Genomic DNA, 17,281 nt, shown 5'->3' with positions numbered 1-17,281 from the left:
TATGATCATTTACTTTAGAGTGCAACTACAATACATCTAATAATCATATCTGATGATTGCTTATAAGTTTCTTTACAAAGACAAGCTATTGAGAATGAGCAGTTACAGACTTAAAGCGGTATTTGTTTTTTTGGCATACAGCATTAAACACATTAGTTATGAGTAATGGTGTGTATCCCGATAACTGCAGGCAGTGACTTCTGGTAGAGATATTCTGTTCAGTGCCTTTTTAGCGGTTGTTGGATAGTGCCCTGAGCGGTTATTTTCTAGCACTGTGTGAGTAAACAGCAGCCACTGCTACTGAGAGAAGTTGCACTGCTTAAAAGCCCCCATCTGTCTTTTCCGCCATTCACAAAACTCATATTACTATTCTTATATAATGAATCACCTTCTGGGGGTGAAGAAGCAGCTGAATGACAGGATCTTCACTGCTCATTCACAGAACACATTTTGGAAGATTAGCGATATTAACAACATGAATGACAGAGAACTTCTCAATAGCAAATGCTACTAACTTTCACAGAAGTAGGAAGACTGCCACTCAGGGCAATAATCTGGTGGCTTCAAAGCAGGCAATGAAAAGGTTACCCAAAGTAGCCTGATGCATGTAATGGGATGCACACCATTACACATAACTAATTTGTTTGATGCTTTATTCCAAAAATAAAATAAATACATAAAGAATTGCAATATCAACTTATTGTGAAATTTAGTATTTACACCTGATAATAAAGATTTTATAGTAAGAACAACTGTGTAACTGGCCAAACTTCAGACCTTCATATGACTGGAGCAATCAGAAAAAAAAAAGAAATAGTACAGTAGTGAACATAAGCTTTTTAAAAACATTAAAACTGGGTTATATGCAGCTACCTTCAGGTGACTGGACACTGGCAAAAAGAAAGGCTGTAGTAGGCCCCCCTATATAATCCCTCCCACTACCACGCTAGAATCAGTTTTGTAGCAAACAATAGGGAGATCATAACAGAGGGGTGGGTTCTGGTCTAGAACTGTATGCCAGGAAACAGATTTCACTGGTGAGTCAATCCTATTTTCCTAAAAGTACAGCACACAAGCTTCTTTAAATCAGTACGACTGGGATGTCCAAAAGCAGTCAAAATGAGGGGTGGGGGAACAGAGTAAACAATGCCAACAGGCCCACATAAAAAAAACAACAGGTCATGGAGGGCTTGACAGACTCAGGAGGGCAGCTTGTAGCACCTTGTGCCCAAAACTGGCATCAGAGAAGGTGTGAATATTCACCCGGTGGAACTCAAACATATTAACATAACAGAAGGTGGCAGTTTAATTACGAGAACAGATGCCGGATGCTGAAAAGCTCATAAAGCAGATCTGGTAGAATGTACTTTAACAGGGAAGGTAGGAACCTTATCCTTCAGACAATGGTCCTTAACGATAACTTGTCTGAACCACCTAGCAATGGTGGAGTGAGAACCCTCAGGAAGCACAAAAAATAGGAAATGTGATTTCCTACAATTGGCAGCAGCTGACAGGCAACCCCCTACTGCACGCACAATTAGTAGGCCTATTAGATAACACTACTCCAAGCATCCATATCCTCTGAGTTGTCCCAGGAGAGCATCCTTGCTCAATGCACCCTTTATCAGAGGCATGACTAGCTGCACACCGATGATGTCAAGAATTAAAAATCAACTTTGTTGTGATCAAACATGCCAAGCATCCACCCTTGAAGCCATTACAATGCGGCCCATCATTACTCTCACTATGTGCACCACTTCCAGACAGAGGGATTCCCATAGCTGCTTCAAGGTAGGAAATAAGGAGGGAAGGACAATATCCTGATTAAAGTGGATGTAAATACTCACATATGCCCAGTGAAGTGTACAGCCTCAGATGATAGACAAGGATAAAACAAATCTTCCTACATAAGTTTTACATGTATATCTGCTGTCTTCAGCTTTATATACCATTTATAAAGTGCACACCCTATTAGAATTTTTTTTCTTCCCGATTCACCTGTGGGTGTGGATTTTTGCCATACACTGAGACAGCTTATTGAAGGAAAGGCACACACCCCCTCTCCATCCACATAGGCAGAAAAAGGAACAAACAATGCAGAGCTGTGCTGTGAATAGACCAGCAGAATAGACAGAAGAACAGAGCAGCAGAAAGCCATGGGATTTAGGGCTTTGAAGAGAGATAAGTAAACACTACTGATATATGTGCCCAGGTCAAATTTCATGAATGGGTAAAACACCAAGAAAGGCTCCTTACAAGGTAAAGGGATACTAAACACACACTGTTTAAAAGAGAAGTATGGGTTTTGTTTTTTATAATCATACTTACCTAGGTGGATGGAGCATCAGACCAATGCTGCAGCTGTCCCCCGGGGTGTCTGCACTGTGTACCGAGCCACCGAATACCGCCAATGGCTCAGTTACCTCACCTCCCCGTGTGGAGAGATGCTGCCTGTCAGTCAGCATCTCTCCTGCTCTGATCCTCCACACTCATTGGAGCGCTGAGCTGTGGAGGGGAGGAGAGTGGCCATCTCAGCGGCTCGCTGAGACAGCCATTAATCAAGGCAGCTGGCAGATCCAGACTTGGGAAGTAGGGATGACGCGCTGCCTTGACTGATGGCAGTGATGTCAGCAGAGAGTGGACTACAGAAGGCTCTTAGCTCAAACTGGGCCACAGGAGTGCAAAACTAATTGCACTCCTGTGACCTAGAGGAGAAGCCCAGCCTAAAAAGCTCAGGCTGGACTTCTCCTTTAATTTACATTATCACTTCTATTTCTGTATACTGATGATGGCACTGTAATTATTTTCATTAAAAAAAAAAAAAATCTAAATACCTTTTTCCTAATCGATATACAGCTGTCAGATGACCCAGCTCTTTCCCAGCCTGTCTGCAGGGAAACATAAGCAGGAGGAGCTTCTAGTCCTCTGCTGCTGGTCACATGTTAAAAAACAAACACAAAAATAAAACTAAAAAAAAAAAAAAAACACACAGCCTCTTCTAGGTCTACCCTGTGTGAACAAAAAATGTCCCATGGCGGTAACTCCTGACCTGCAGTGAAGGAGGAGGGGGAATGCTTTGGTGCAGATTCTTCCATCAGTTTGGATACAGTATCCCAAGGCTCTGCCACTGATCGTGAGAGTGGAGTACCAATTACCTGAATGCAGGTAACTTCAGAATACTTTCAAGACAACTGTGTCCGGCATTGTACAATCAGGAAAACAGATTTCTAGGAAATTAGCTTTTAAATATCTTAAGCAGAATTTAGAGATTAATCCGACATTTGAAGCAATATATTAGATACCTACTCTTCTTTAAGGGATCCCTTCTTGATGGGCTCTTCAATAAAAGGCTCGGGTTCCTGTTCTTCAGCCATTCCGTGCAGATAAGGATTTAATGGTGGTGGTCTCCAGAAAGAACCATTTTTAAACATTCGGAAATCTTCTGTCCTCCATTTTGTAGGAGAATCTCCCTAAGTGACAAGGTACAAAGGATAACGTTTAATTTGTATAAAACTACAAAACACACACACACAGTGTGAGAAAGTATATACTGAGGTATTATTCACCTGTAGTATTGAGTAAAGCTTCCATCTGTAATACACGTGGGCAGGGGTCTGGTTTTCAAACAAGAATCTAGAAAAGTGAAAGGAAAAAACTTGCACAATTAACTTACAGCATTGGAAAAAGTATGCACCAGTGTTAACAGATACACAGAAATCTGCAACAGTGCATCCCTAGCCATAAAGCTCTGGAAGCGCTATACTGCAATTACCAACCAAGCTTCATCAAAAATATATGGTAGCCCAATGTATCATTCAAAAAAAGCATAGACCAGCAAAATCTTGCTTTTAGTTGTCCACACACTATACAGATGTATTGTTTGAGTAACATTTATATGCACATGGCATAAATGCATCCTACTGGCTATGGCACCGATTACACACTATTGAGGTTTAAATGCTGGCCCTGTGAATTACTAATTTAAGTGCTGGAGGCTAGATCAATAACATATGTTCTAAGGTTGGCAGGCGGTTATGGACAGAGGTGGGGCTTGTATATTTCAGACATCAAGCAGCAGGCAGGTTGGGGATTAGGCTGTTTGTAGTCCCTAAAACAATGTGGTGGGCTCATGGGCTGGCTTAAGTCATAGGAGATAGCAAAAGGAGAACAGCAGTGATGACAGCAGCAATGGCATTGTTCATATCTACACTTCAGCTGGAATTCAGCCATCAGGCTGCATGAACACTGTACACTTTTATGTATGTTGAGGTTCCACAAATGTGCAGTTAACACTGAAATTTACCACCCTGGATGCAATTGTTCTCTATATTTTTTTTAGGTTACTGAATACAGCGCAACATCATGGCTCCACAATCAGTTGTTTGAATGAGCCCATATGTATATTGCCGAGTACATAACTAGACGTGGTATGCATCTCTACACAGCTTTTTTTTCATGCTAGTGTAGATGATCCCTATATGATAGGGAGGGCACACCAGTATCGTGCAATAGTTCATTGGAAATTAAAGAATTGGTATGACAAATGCTTGACACCTTAGAAATAAACTGGAAATTGTGTGGCAAATAACGTGTCTTTTTCATTATGTGTAATTGGGTACTACATTTACCAGGAAACTTAATGCACCATCATTTTTACCTGAACATAGGATTGTTGATTTCTCGGTTCATGATCATAGCTTCAAACATTGGCCCTTCACGCACCACAAATTCGATCATGCGATGAATCAGAGCGAGTAAATTCCTACAACGACAGTAGAGTTAAAGGAAAATGTATTCAGACCCTACATACTAATTGCATCCCATCTACCAACTATAGTATAGAGGCTGCTGCTACATAACAGCTCTATTAGAAGATGCATTGTAGCTGCCCAACTGTTTTGTGTATTAGTAATACATAGCAGCCCTTTACCTGATAAGGGCTAAAACCTCTGAAATGCAGAAAAAGGACTATTTGGCTATCAGGTAAGAAAAGAAAGAGTGGCATAAAAAGCCAAGTGTCATGTTACATTAAGCTAGTAGGGCAGCAGCATGTAATAAATGTTATACTACAATAATTAAAAAAAAACATATATATAAAAAAGAATAAAACAGTCTGAAGAATTCTCTCAGGTTTATAAGAATATTGGGATTCCAAACGAAAGATAGTAAAAGGTAAGGCACAAAGAAAACCCTTTTGTCATCATTCAGGAAAGGCTATTAGGGCAGCAAAGAACACTGTCCGCATAGCATAAGACCCCTTTCACACTGGGGCGTTTTTCAGGTGCTTTTGGGCTAAAAACAGCGCCTGTAAAATGCCTCCCCTGCAGCCCCTGTGTGAGAGCCCGAGTGCTTTCACACAGGGGTGGTGCGCTTGCAGAACATTTGAAAAAGTCTTGCAAGCAGCATCCTTGGGGCGGTGGAGGAGCGGCGTATACACTGCTCCCCCACCGCCCCTGTCCATTGAAATGAATGGGCACCACTGCTGAAGCACCTGAAAAGCGATTCGGGCGCTATTAACCCTTTCCTCGGAGGTTAAAAGTGCCTCGCTAGCGGCCGAATAGTGCTGCTAAAACTAGCGGCACTTTACCGCTAATGCGCGACCCCCCCCAAGCATGAAAGGGGTCTTACCGCTATTCACGTAACTCATTTTGCAAAACTTACAAATAAGTGTGATTTCAAAAGAAACATGACAATAAGGGCTGTTTGATGACAAAAAGGACACTGGCTCAAATCACAACCATTGTGCTTTAAAAAAAGGGCACATCCAACAAGCTTGAAAACATTTAAAAAATAAAGAAACAGAGAAAAGAATTAAACTATGACTCCTACCTAAACACATACATATACACACACAGTTGTGCTCATAAGTTTACATACTCTTTCAGAATTTATGATGATTTCTTGGCCATTTTTCAGAGAATATGAATGAGAACACAAAAACTTTTCTTTCACTCATGGTTAGTGTTGGCTGAAGCCATTTATTATCAGCTAACTGTGTTTACTCTTTTTAAATCATAATGGCAATAGAAGCTACCCAAATTACCCTGATCAAAAGTTTACATACCCCAGTTCTTAATACCGTGTATTGCCCCCTTTAACATCAATGACAGCTTGAAGTCTCTTGTGGTATTTGTGGATGAGATTCTATCTTTTCAGATGGTAAAGCTGCCCATTCCTCTTAGCAAAAAGCCTTCAGTTCCTGTAAATTCTTGGGCTGTCTTGCACGAACTGCACGTTTAACCACTTCCCGCCCAAGGTACCTCATATGACGTCCTTGAATTTGTGCGGGTATATCTGAATGATGCCTGCAGCTACAGCATCATTCAGATATCGTCTTTTTCAGCCGGCGATTCCCTACACCATAGGAAGAATGGTAGCCGCTTGATTGTTCTTACGGGCGGTGAGAGGGGACGCCCACCCCCCGGTGCTTCTGACTCACCGCTTGCATCGATGAGTCTGAGAACGTATCCTCCCGCCCAGACTCACCATCTGGTCGCCGGAGTCTCTATGATCGTTCAGAGGCCGGGCGTGATGTTCTGATGTCACACCCGGCCTCTGCATTCAAACAAATGGCGCCGCCTCTGGCTGGGAAGCCGAGGTCGTTTTTTTTTTTTTTTTATTTCAGGCTTCTCAGCCTAGAGGTGAGATGTGGGGTCCTTATTGACCCCACATCTCACTATAAAGAGGACCGATCATGCCATATTCCTATTACAAGGGATGTTTACATTACTTGTAAAAGGAATAAAAGTAAAGTAAAAAAAAAAAAAACAAAAAAAAAAAAAAACATTTTGATCAGTGTCAAAAAGGTAAAGCGCCCCTGTCCCATGAGCTCGCACGCAGAAGCGAACGCATGCATAAGTCCGCCCACATATGTAAACGGTGTTCAAACCATACATGAGCTATTGCCGCAAACGTTAGAGCGAGAGCAATAATTCTAGCCCTACACCTCCTCTGTAACTCAAAACATGTAACCAGTAAAAGAATGTAAAACGTCGCCTATGGGGATTTTAAGTACCGAAATTTGGCGCCATTTCATGAGCATGTGCAATTTTTGAAGCATAACATGTTGGGTATCTATTTACGCGGCGTAACTTCATCTTTCACATTGTATAAAAAAATTAGGCTAACTTTTTTATTTTTAAAGCATAAAAACTTTTTTTCCCAAAAAAAACATGTTGAAAAATTGCTGCACAAATACCGTGCGAGATAAAAAGTTGCAACGACCGCCATTGTATTCTCTAGGGTCTTTACTAAAAAAAAAAAAATATATATATATTGTTTGGGGGTTCTATGTAATTTTCTAGCAAAAAAAAAAAAAAAATTATGAATTTTTACATGTAGGAGTGAAATGTCATAACTGGCCTGGATGGCAAGTGGTTAAGATCTCCCCAGAGTGGCTCAAAGATATTGAGGTCAGGAACTGAGATGGCCACTCCAGAACCTTCATTTTATTCTGCTGTAGCCAATGGCAGGTCGACTTGGCCTTGTGTTTTGGATCATTGTCATGCTGGAATGTTTAAGTAAGTCCCAATGCGCAGCTTCCTGGCTGACGAATGCAAATGTTCCTCCAGTATTTTTTGATAACACAGTAGGATGCTGTACCTTTCATCATAGAGCCTTGTTGACTCCTCTCCAAATGTAGCGTTTATGGTTGTGGACAAAAAGCTCAATTTTGGTCACATCACTCCAAATGACTTTGTGCCAAAAGGTTTGAGGCTTGTCTCTGTGCTGTTTGACATATTGTAAGCCATATACTTTGTGGCATTTGCGTAGTAATGGATTTCTTCTGTCGACTCGACCATGCAGCCCCGTCTTTCTTCAAGTGTCTCCTTATTGTGCATCTTGAAACAGCCACACCACGTTTTCAGAGAGTCCTGTATTTCACCTGAAGTTATTTGTGGTTTTTTCTTTGCATTCCGAACAATTTTCATGGAAGTTGTGGCTGAAATTTTAGTTGGTCTACCTGACCGTGGTTTGGTTTCAACAGAATCCCTCATTTTTCACTTCTTGATTAGTTTGAACACTGTTGATTGGCATTCCTTGGATATCTTTTTATATCCCTTTAGTGTTTTATACAGTTCAACTACCTTTTCCCGCAGTTCTTTTGACAATTTTTTTTTAACTCAGAATCCAGAAAAGTCAGTACAGCACTGGATGAAAGATGCAAGGGTCTGTCAGGAGTCCAGAGACTCATTGACCGTTTATACACACACACGAATTACAAGCAAACAGATCACAGGTGAGGATGGTTACCTTTAATAGCCATTCAAACCCACTTTGTGTCAACTTGTGTGCTTGTTTATCAGGCCAAAATCACCAGGGTGTGTAAACTTTTTATCAGGGTCATTTGGGTAGTTTCTGTTGTCATTATGATTTAAAAAGAGTAAACACAGTTGATTGATAATAAATGGCTTCAGCCAAACACTATGAGTGAAAGAAATGTTTTTGTGTTTATCATTCATATTCTCTGAAAAATGGCCAAGAAATCAAATTGTGCCAGGGTATGTAAACTTTTGAGCACAACTGTATATAAAAACAAAACAGTGTAACCAAATTAGGGCAGGTAATGCCAATTATATTACATATAAAACTAAGTTAAGAATAAGAAAGGAACAAAGAAAAAAAAAACTAATCCCAACTATGAAAAGCATGAGACCTATGGTGTGTTGGTGCACAATTAAATCTGGGTAATTTCCAGTGGAGCACCAATACAACAAAAATAGCCATTTTTGGTATATTAACAGCATATACTACCCTGCAACCGCAGTAATATCTTTGATGAAATTACTCTATTAATGGGCAACTACCTTTGTAAAGTGAAAAACCTCCTAGGGCAAAATAGTGTAGTACTTGAAGATTAATTGTGGAACTACAGTTTGACCTATAATCATGTTACGTTCTTTAATTATAACACAACCACATTTATTGGAGTCGATCGTACCAATGTCTGGTCAAAATACTTTCCCAATCCATCCCTTGATGTTTTCCTGGTCCCCCGCTGCCGCAGACTGTTCAGCTGTGGTGTTGCTCACCAAGGCCAATGTCAAAGGTCAATGGGAATTTGAAATTTGATTCTTCTTGGGTTGTATTTTCTTGTCTTGAAAGTAAGACTGTGCTTTCCTGAGCAAGAGTTTATAGGACACCCTCCCTAGCCAGAAGACAACTAAAGGGTTAATCCAAGCCAAAACTACTACTTCAATTTCTAGCTCTGTGCCCCCACACAGTGGTAAGGCAGCTCCTGCCGAATGCAAAACTTCACCTTTTCTCCTTTTTTTTTTTAAATTATTAAAATAAATTGAAAGGAAAAAAAAAAAAAAAAAAAACAGGCAGCAAGACACTGCAACACACTTAAAGCTGGGAAGACCTGGAAACTTCACTTATAATATTAAAGGGCTGGTGTGTGGTTGAGCCAGCATCAATCTAGAGCTGAAATATGAGTGCTGTTCACATTCAAATCACTCAATTATAGATGTAATAAAAGCTCAAGTGGAATAAAAGTAAATGCTGCTTTATGCTCTTTTCATGCGACCCTTTAAAAAAAAAAAAACAACAAAAAAAAAATCCAAAGACCTTATCTAACTGGATCAGCAACAATATTGTGTCTATAGGAACACCCCAAGACATCCAGCCACTGTAAGGGGTAAGGAAGATAAGGAACATTACCTAACCTACTAGCCCGTACACATGAGAATATCAGACGGGGAAAAAAACGCATTCGGAACAATCGTCTGATAATCTGATCATTCGTTACACAGCTTATCGAGAGCTGATCACGACAGTTCATGTGAAAACATCCGAAAGAGACAAGCATAAAAATTGTACAAGAACAGAACGAATGATTTTCATGTAATTGGTACAGTATTTGTACTAAAAAAAAAATCGTGTAACCAAGACCACGCATGCTCCGACACAAAAGAATACATTACATAATTTCTATTCAAAGTTGTATTCTGTTGTTCAAGAATTTTCATAACTTTAGTAGCCTGCTGGTTTTTGATATGAGACTTGCAAAGAAAAAAAAAAAAAAAAAGGACAATCATTTGCTGGATATTCTCATTGTATGTATTAGGCTTAACATGATTGCTGTTGATCCCCTGCTGATCAGCTGATGCCAACAAAATGTTCACTCTTCTTTCGCACCTTCTCCTGTCCACAGAAGACACTCGACTGGTTGATTTGTATGTGCATGCTCAACTGGACTCTGGTGTCTGAAAGCAGCTTTATAAAACCATTCAGACAGGAGCCCTTCCAGTCTTTTCTATTAGTTTCCTAAATGTATATTAATGTATAATCCTGCTAACAGATTTTTGACAGGTCAGATGCTAGCTTAACCATGTATTGTGCATTTAAATGAACAGGAAAAAAAAAAGAAAAAAAAACAAACAAAAAAAAAACTGTTGCTCAGTGAAGCTCCAATCACCTCCCTCAAGACCATCAACCAATCATTTGTATTTCTGAAGGGGATATTTTCTAAAATCACATGAGTAATAATAAAGAAAAAAAAATGTACCTTTCTGTTGGGATAACCACTTTGACTATGGCTTGCGACAGAGTCTGTATATGAAGTCACATCAGATAATAAACATAGAATATGTGAGTATTGTTAACAAGTAACAAGCAAAAGAAATTATACATATCATTAAACACTAGACATCTAGTACATGTTTATGCAGGCACTTCTTGAAAAGCATAAACAACTAACAAGATACAATGAATGTGCCCACAGAGTGGGTGATAATTGAAATGTCCTGATATATATTGCACATTAAAAACATCAAAAATAGGTACTACACTGGAAATTGTAAAGGCAAATACAGCTATCGGGGGCCACTAACTGTACACTCCTGTATTTCTGAACATAAACAATACTCTTAGCTGAACTACGCTTTCAATAACATATCAGAAACAACGGCTATTACAATATATACATACAGGGCTTTGTTAAAATAGAGGCACTTTGGAAAAATAGTTTAATATAAAACAAAAAGGCCAGGCTCTAGTTTAAAAGTAAATGTTGATATTTGCAGAACAGACCCGGAGGGTCTAAATTGAACTTACATTTTTTGTACAAAAATTGTACAATTTATCCCCCCCCCCCCCCCCCCCCCCCCCCCCCAATTTCATGATACGCTTTTATTCAGTCCGATCAATGCAAAACAGAAGCCATGCTATAGGAGAGGTATTATGTACTCTGTCATGCAGGATGTAGAAGTTTCTAGAATAATGAGAAGTTCTACCAGCTGGATACCTGTGGCTGGAATACCAAGTCTGTGCAAAGAGCTGTGGCCTCTCAGCAATGAGTTACCTGTGTCCCTTATGGCCTTTCCTATAAATAAGGCTGCATTCACAACTGAGTTCACAGGCAATTTGGAGCATTTTTTAATTTTATTTTATGTAAAGGGTTTGTGTTTTTATTAGGCACATTCACACTCGAGTGTTTTTTTTCAGCTAATGGAAAGCTACTGGGTTACTAGGAGGAGATGTTTGTTCAAATATCAAAATGCTTGACTTATGGTGTTTTTCAGGTGTATCCATTGAAGTTTATGGGGTCCAAAACACCCCATCCTGCTTTGAAATAGCTCATACACATTTCCAAGCTTCAGGTGTGACATGTGATCAGGCACAAGGTGTTTTGGATGTTGAGCATTTTGGAGCTTTGACCCTCAAACTACAAAATGCTCAGATGTGAATCAGGCAAAACCAAATGACTGCGTAAAATTCAGCCCCCCACAACATTGAAGATATAGGGGGTTTCCCCTTCGCATGTCACAATATGGGGGGACCTCTGTTGTCATGATGTGGTAAGAGCAGCTCTACATATATGTATGTAATGTGAGATGTCAATGAGACAGAGCAAGTAGGTATAACATACAATGTTCAGGGTGTCAGGCCAAAGACTGCATAATTAAGTGTTACTAAACCCAGAACCCTGCATTCACTATATCTGGTCTCCCACGGTACATGGAGATGCAATTATTTTAGTAAATATAAACTGAAAAATACCCTCTCTCATCAGCAGTATATAGCAGCCTTGTGACTTCTATCAGTTACTAGAAAAGTTTGTAGGAGTTTTCATTCTCCCTGACCCTCCGTCTGGACAGTGCCAATTGGCCCTGTGCTGATCACATGCACTCTTCCTAAGAAAAAAAACTCTAGCAATAAACATCAAACTGAGCATGTGCAGCCCATCTCCTGGCTCTGTAAATTTTAGGTTATTTTTTGGAGACAGTGGAGGAAGCAGAGGATATGTGCACACAAGATCAAACAACCTTTTTACACAATGCAGAGGTTTAACCCCTTAGGTTCCAAAGTGAGTATAACAAGTATGTTTTACTGCATATACAGACTGATTTTACTGTTGTGGCTTGCACTGTTCTCCCGCTGCAAAGACAGGAGGTAAAAGCCTTTAAGGTTAATGCAATCCATCGTGTTTTACTCCTGACATGCATCGTGACAATATTAAGACCACAAGAAATGATTTGCATTTATTGTTGCTTTTCCCATGCACTCTGTGGAGTTTTAGTCCTCAAAACACATATATTTGAAGCCTTAATAAACACATCTCAAACATGTCCCAAATGCAAGCTATTGTTCCCTTAGAATAAATGTACAGCCAAAGCTTTTTTATTTAGTTATGGATAGTGTGGGGAAAGCTTAAAGTGGATGTAAACCCGATTCATGAAATTTGAGCTGGGCACATATATCTGCAGTGTTTTATCTCTCTTCAAAGCACTATATCCTGTAGCTGTCTCCTGCTCCGTTCTCCTGTTATCAGCTTGAGAACTTCTGACAAGTTCTCGGTCACATATGATAAAATCACCCAGAGTTTTCTGTTGCGGAGGATGCTATAAATAGATTAGCAGCGTGTGGAATGATTCAAGGACCAGCTCTGAAAGTCTCTACCTCTGGGGAAAAGGGGTGTGTGCACCTTTCCTCCAATCAGCTGTCTTGGCTGTTTGCCCAGGCTTCACTACAGTGCTAACCAGGAAGAGAAAATCTAACAGTATATAAAGATGAAGACAGCAGATATACATGTAAAACTTATGTAAGGAGATGTGTTTCACCTCTATGCATTATCTGAGGCTGTTCACTTCACTGGGTATATGTGAGAGTTTACATCCACTTTAAGGCTAGGTTCACACGGTTGCAGGTGTGGGAATCACAGCTGTTCCTGCACCCGCAACCAAAACGCACTGCCATTCATTCTTAATGGCACCCCCATGCATTTAAACCCACAGACTGTTTGCGGGTACCACAGGGAAATTGCATGGTGCAAAAGCAGCATTTTCTGCGGGAAAACGCAGGTGCAGCATATTCAAATGAATGGGTTGCCGTGTAAACACAGGGCACAAACCTGTAACAGTGTGAACCTAGCCCAAAACGCCAAATCAGTTTAATTTTTGCTGCCCTTTTCACACTGGAGAGATTTCTCCTCACTTCCTCCTCTAGAGGGGCAAAATGAAGTGAGAGAAAATCTCTACAAAGTGGGGGGTATTACCCTCAGACAGTTGGCATTAGAACACCTTTTTGTTCTGGTGACAACTGCAAAATTTCAGATTTCCCATCACTTTTTAAGGACAAATAGAGGGTGTGAATCTATTTAGCAGGAACAGACGGCAATAAAAATTTGGCAGGGTTTCTACCTATCCATAGCGAAAAAAAAAAAAAACACTACTGACGTATGTTTTTTTCATTCATTTCAATGGCCAGAATAAAGAATATTCCAATTACTCTTTAAAAAAAAAAAAAAAAACTAATATCCGGACAATGAAATAAACGTCTTGATGTGCCGAAATGCATTTGCAAAAACATGCTTGGGTGCATTTTTAAAGCTGCTTTCTCCTGCCAGGGGAAAAGCATTTATAAAAGCTCCAGTGTGCATGAGGTCTAAGCGCCCAAAAGCATGTTACAACTGGCTTCCTTCTAAGCCCAACATTTGTATAAAATTGATTTTAACAGCTCCATTGTCTAAAACAATATTCTGCTTTTTCATTAATAAGATAGACTTGTGCAAACAAAAAGTGTACCAAAATAATCAAGGATGGATTTTGCATAATGTTATATTATTTTAAAGACGAAGTTTTATATAGTTTTATTTTCTGAAGAAATTCTATAACAAAAAGTTAGAACTCAAGTTTAACCAAGCCCTGTATATACAAGTTCTATACGCAAACCATGAACTTCCTAGAATCACATACCTGTAACCCAGTCGGCTAAACAATAACTAAATCACATGACTTGTCCAATGCAATAAATGTCACACCTTTATTTTTATATTACTAATCCTGGAATGAACATCAAACTAACCTTTATGGGTTATGTGATCCATGTAGTAATGTTTAGAACTGTGTGTATAAATATATATATATACGGGGCAGAGAAAATCCTTTATTATCTGTATGTAGAATGTATCCAGCACCACTGGCTATGAGGAGAAAACATTGTTATGTTTCATTAATTACCTTCTCAAACTCCTCCTTATTTTTGGGTGGTGGTAACATGGGAGAATTGGGGTTCTTGAGGCGCTCTCTCGGCTGGGCGTTAAAAGGCAGACCAGATGGTGGAGGTGGTAGAGTGTGCTCCATCATAGATGGGGGAATATATATAGGGTGTGGAGGGATAGGCACAGCTTTTCCCCAACCCAGCTTCATTTCAAAAGACATAACCATTTTTCCTGAAATCAGATTAGCGAAATTATAAATAAATAACTAGCATTCCATAACCTCCCTCCCCCCCACCGATTAATAAAAATACATTAACAGAACAGTATGGCAAGAGGTACCAAGATAGAGTATTGCTCAAGGGGTCTGCAAGGGGTTTGCCTACTGCCTATCTCAGACATGGGTCCTCATGAGGAAGATAATGCTGTCCCAGCTCAGAACTTATAATGCACAGGTTCTTCGGGCCCACTGTCTGACAGCTTTAGGTTCTTCCCTTTTGATCTGGAGCCAATCAACATGGTCTCCAATCATGCAATTACCATAACAGCAAAATTATGCAGACCACATACAGGTTTAATAAAACTTCTCCAGTCAAGATGCCATTGCAGCATAAAGAGGGCAGTGTCTATTTAATACTGTAACTGCTAGCTATAATTACAGTAATGAAAAAAAGTAACGCTGTACAAAAGACAAAAAACACTGTATTTATTAAAGTGGTAGCAAACCTCTTTTTTAAAACCTGTACCTACAGGTAAGCCTACTATAATAAGGCTTACCTGTAGATACAGTAAATATATCCTAAACTTGCAGGAAATATTCACACTGCATGCAGCCAGTGATATCACCGGCGAATGCGCTCCGAAAGGACAGCATGTGCTGGAGTGACGTCATTGTGGATGAGCCAGACGGCCGGAGCACGCAAACCCAGAAGGAAGACCGGGTGAAGATAGAAGCCCTGTCAGCGGTGACAGGGAATTGCTGGAGGGCTTCGTTCTAAGGTAAGCGTTTCATAATGTGTTACTATGCGATTAGTACTTTATTCATTGACTTATATTTATTTTATACACCATAAGCGTGGGAATATGTGTGAATGTGTGCAAAGCATGGGAATATGTGTGAATGTGTGCAAAGCATGGGAATATGTGTGAATGTGTGCAATACGCGCGTGTGTGTGTGTGTGTGTGTGTGTGTGTGTGTGTATATATATATATATATGTATATATATATATATATATATATATATATATATATATATATATATATATATATATATATATATATATATATAAACACATACACACACAGTGGGGACGGAAAGTATTCAGACCCCCTTAAATTTTTCACTCTTTATATTATATTGCAGCCATTTGCTAAAATCATTTAAGTTCATTTTTTTCCTCATTAATGTACACACAGCACCCCGTATTGACAGAAAAATACAGAATTGTTGACATTTTTGCAGATTTATTAAAAAAAGAAAAACTGAAATATCACATGGTCCTATGTATTCAGACCCTTTGCTGTGACACTCATATTAAATCCAGGTGCTGTGCATTTCTTCTGATCAGCCTTGAGATGGTTCTACACCTGCATTTGAGTCCAGCTGTGTTTGATTATACTGATTGGACTTGATTAGGAAAGTCACACACCTGTCTATATAAGACCTTACAGCTCACAGTGCATGTCAGCAAATGAGAATCATGAGGTCAAAAGGAACTGCCTGAAGAGCTCAGAGACAGAATTTTGGCAAGGCACAGATCTGGCCAAGGTTACAAAAAAAATTCTCCTGCACTTAAGGTTCCTAAGAGCACAGTGGCCTCCATAATCCTTAAATGGAAGACGTTTGGGATGACCAGAACCCTTCCTAGAGCTGGCCGTCTGGCCAAACTGAGCTATCGGGGGAGAAGAGCCTTGGTGAGAGAGGTAAAGAAGAACCCAAAGATCACCGTCGCTGAGCTCCAGAGATGCAGTCGGGAGATGGGAGAAAGTTGTAGAAAGTCAACCATCCCTGCAGCCCTCCACCAGTCAGGGCTTTATGGCAGAGTGGCCCAACGGAAGCCTCTCCTCAGTGCAAGACACATGAAAGCCCACATGGAGTTTGCTAAAACACACCTGAAGGACTCAAAGATGGTGAGAAATAAGATTCTTTGGTCTGATGAGACCAAGATAGAACTTTTTGGCCTTAATTCTAAGCGGTATGTGTGGAGAAAACCAGGCACTGCTCATCACCTGTCCAATACAGTCCCAACAGTGAAGCATAGTGGTGGCATCATCATGTTGTGGGGGTGTTTTTCAGCTGCAGGGACAGGACGACTGGTTGCAATCGAGGGAAAGATGAACGCGGCCAAGTACAGGGATATCCTGGATGAAAACCTTCTCCAGAGTGCTCAGGACCCCAGACTGGGCTGAATGTTTACCTTCCAACAAGACAATGACTCTAAGCACACAGCTAAAATAACGAAGGAGTGGTTTCACAACAACTCCATTAATGTTCTTGAATGGCCCAGCCAGAGCCCTGACTTAAACCCAATTGAGCATCTCTGGAGAGACCTAAAAATGGCTGTCCACAACGTTTACCATCCAACCTGACAGAACTGGAGAGGATCTGCAAGGAGGAATGGCAGACGAATCCCCAAATCCAGGTGTGAAAAACTTGTTGCATCTTTCCCAAAAAGACTCATGGCTGTATTAGATCAAAAGGGTGCTTCTACTAAATACTGAGCAAAGGGTCTGAATACTTAGGACCATGTGATATTTCAATTTTTCTTTTTTAATAAATCTGCAAAAATTTCAACAATTCTGTGTTTTTCTGGTGCTGTGTGTACATTAATGAGGAAAAA

At 40.0% G+C, this 17,281-nt stretch overlaps 1 protein-coding gene across 7 annotated transcripts in view; it reads right to left on the bottom strand.

Moving 5' to 3' along the window:
- U2SURP (U2 snRNP associated SURP domain containing) overlaps window positions 1-17,281 on the bottom strand; it is a 107,660-nt gene that overhangs the window by 49,117 nt on the left and 41,262 nt on the right. For all 7 annotated transcript variants that reach the window (XM_073625882.1, XM_073625885.1, XM_073625883.1 and 4 more), the window contains exons 10-14: window positions 14,463-14,674; window positions 10,511-10,554; window positions 4,658-4,762; window positions 3,567-3,633; window positions 3,307-3,470 (exon numbers count right to left, since the gene is read on the bottom strand). In XM_073625882.1, the coding sequence (XP_073481983.1) occupies window positions 3,307-3,470; window positions 3,567-3,633; window positions 4,658-4,762; window positions 10,511-10,554; window positions 14,463-14,674 (592 nt within the window). The remainder of the gene's footprint in view (window positions 1-3,306; window positions 3,471-3,566; window positions 3,634-4,657; window positions 4,763-10,510; window positions 10,555-14,462; window positions 14,675-17,281) is intronic.

The sequence above is a fragment of the Aquarana catesbeiana genome, linkage group LG04, assembly GCF_042186555.1.
Source record: "Aquarana catesbeiana isolate 2022-GZ linkage group LG04, ASM4218655v1, whole genome shotgun sequence".
Lineage (NCBI taxonomy): Eukaryota > Metazoa > Chordata > Amphibia > Anura > Ranidae > Aquarana > Aquarana catesbeiana.
Note: the sequence above shows the minus strand (reverse complement) of the source record. Positions and strands in the feature narration are given on the sequence as shown.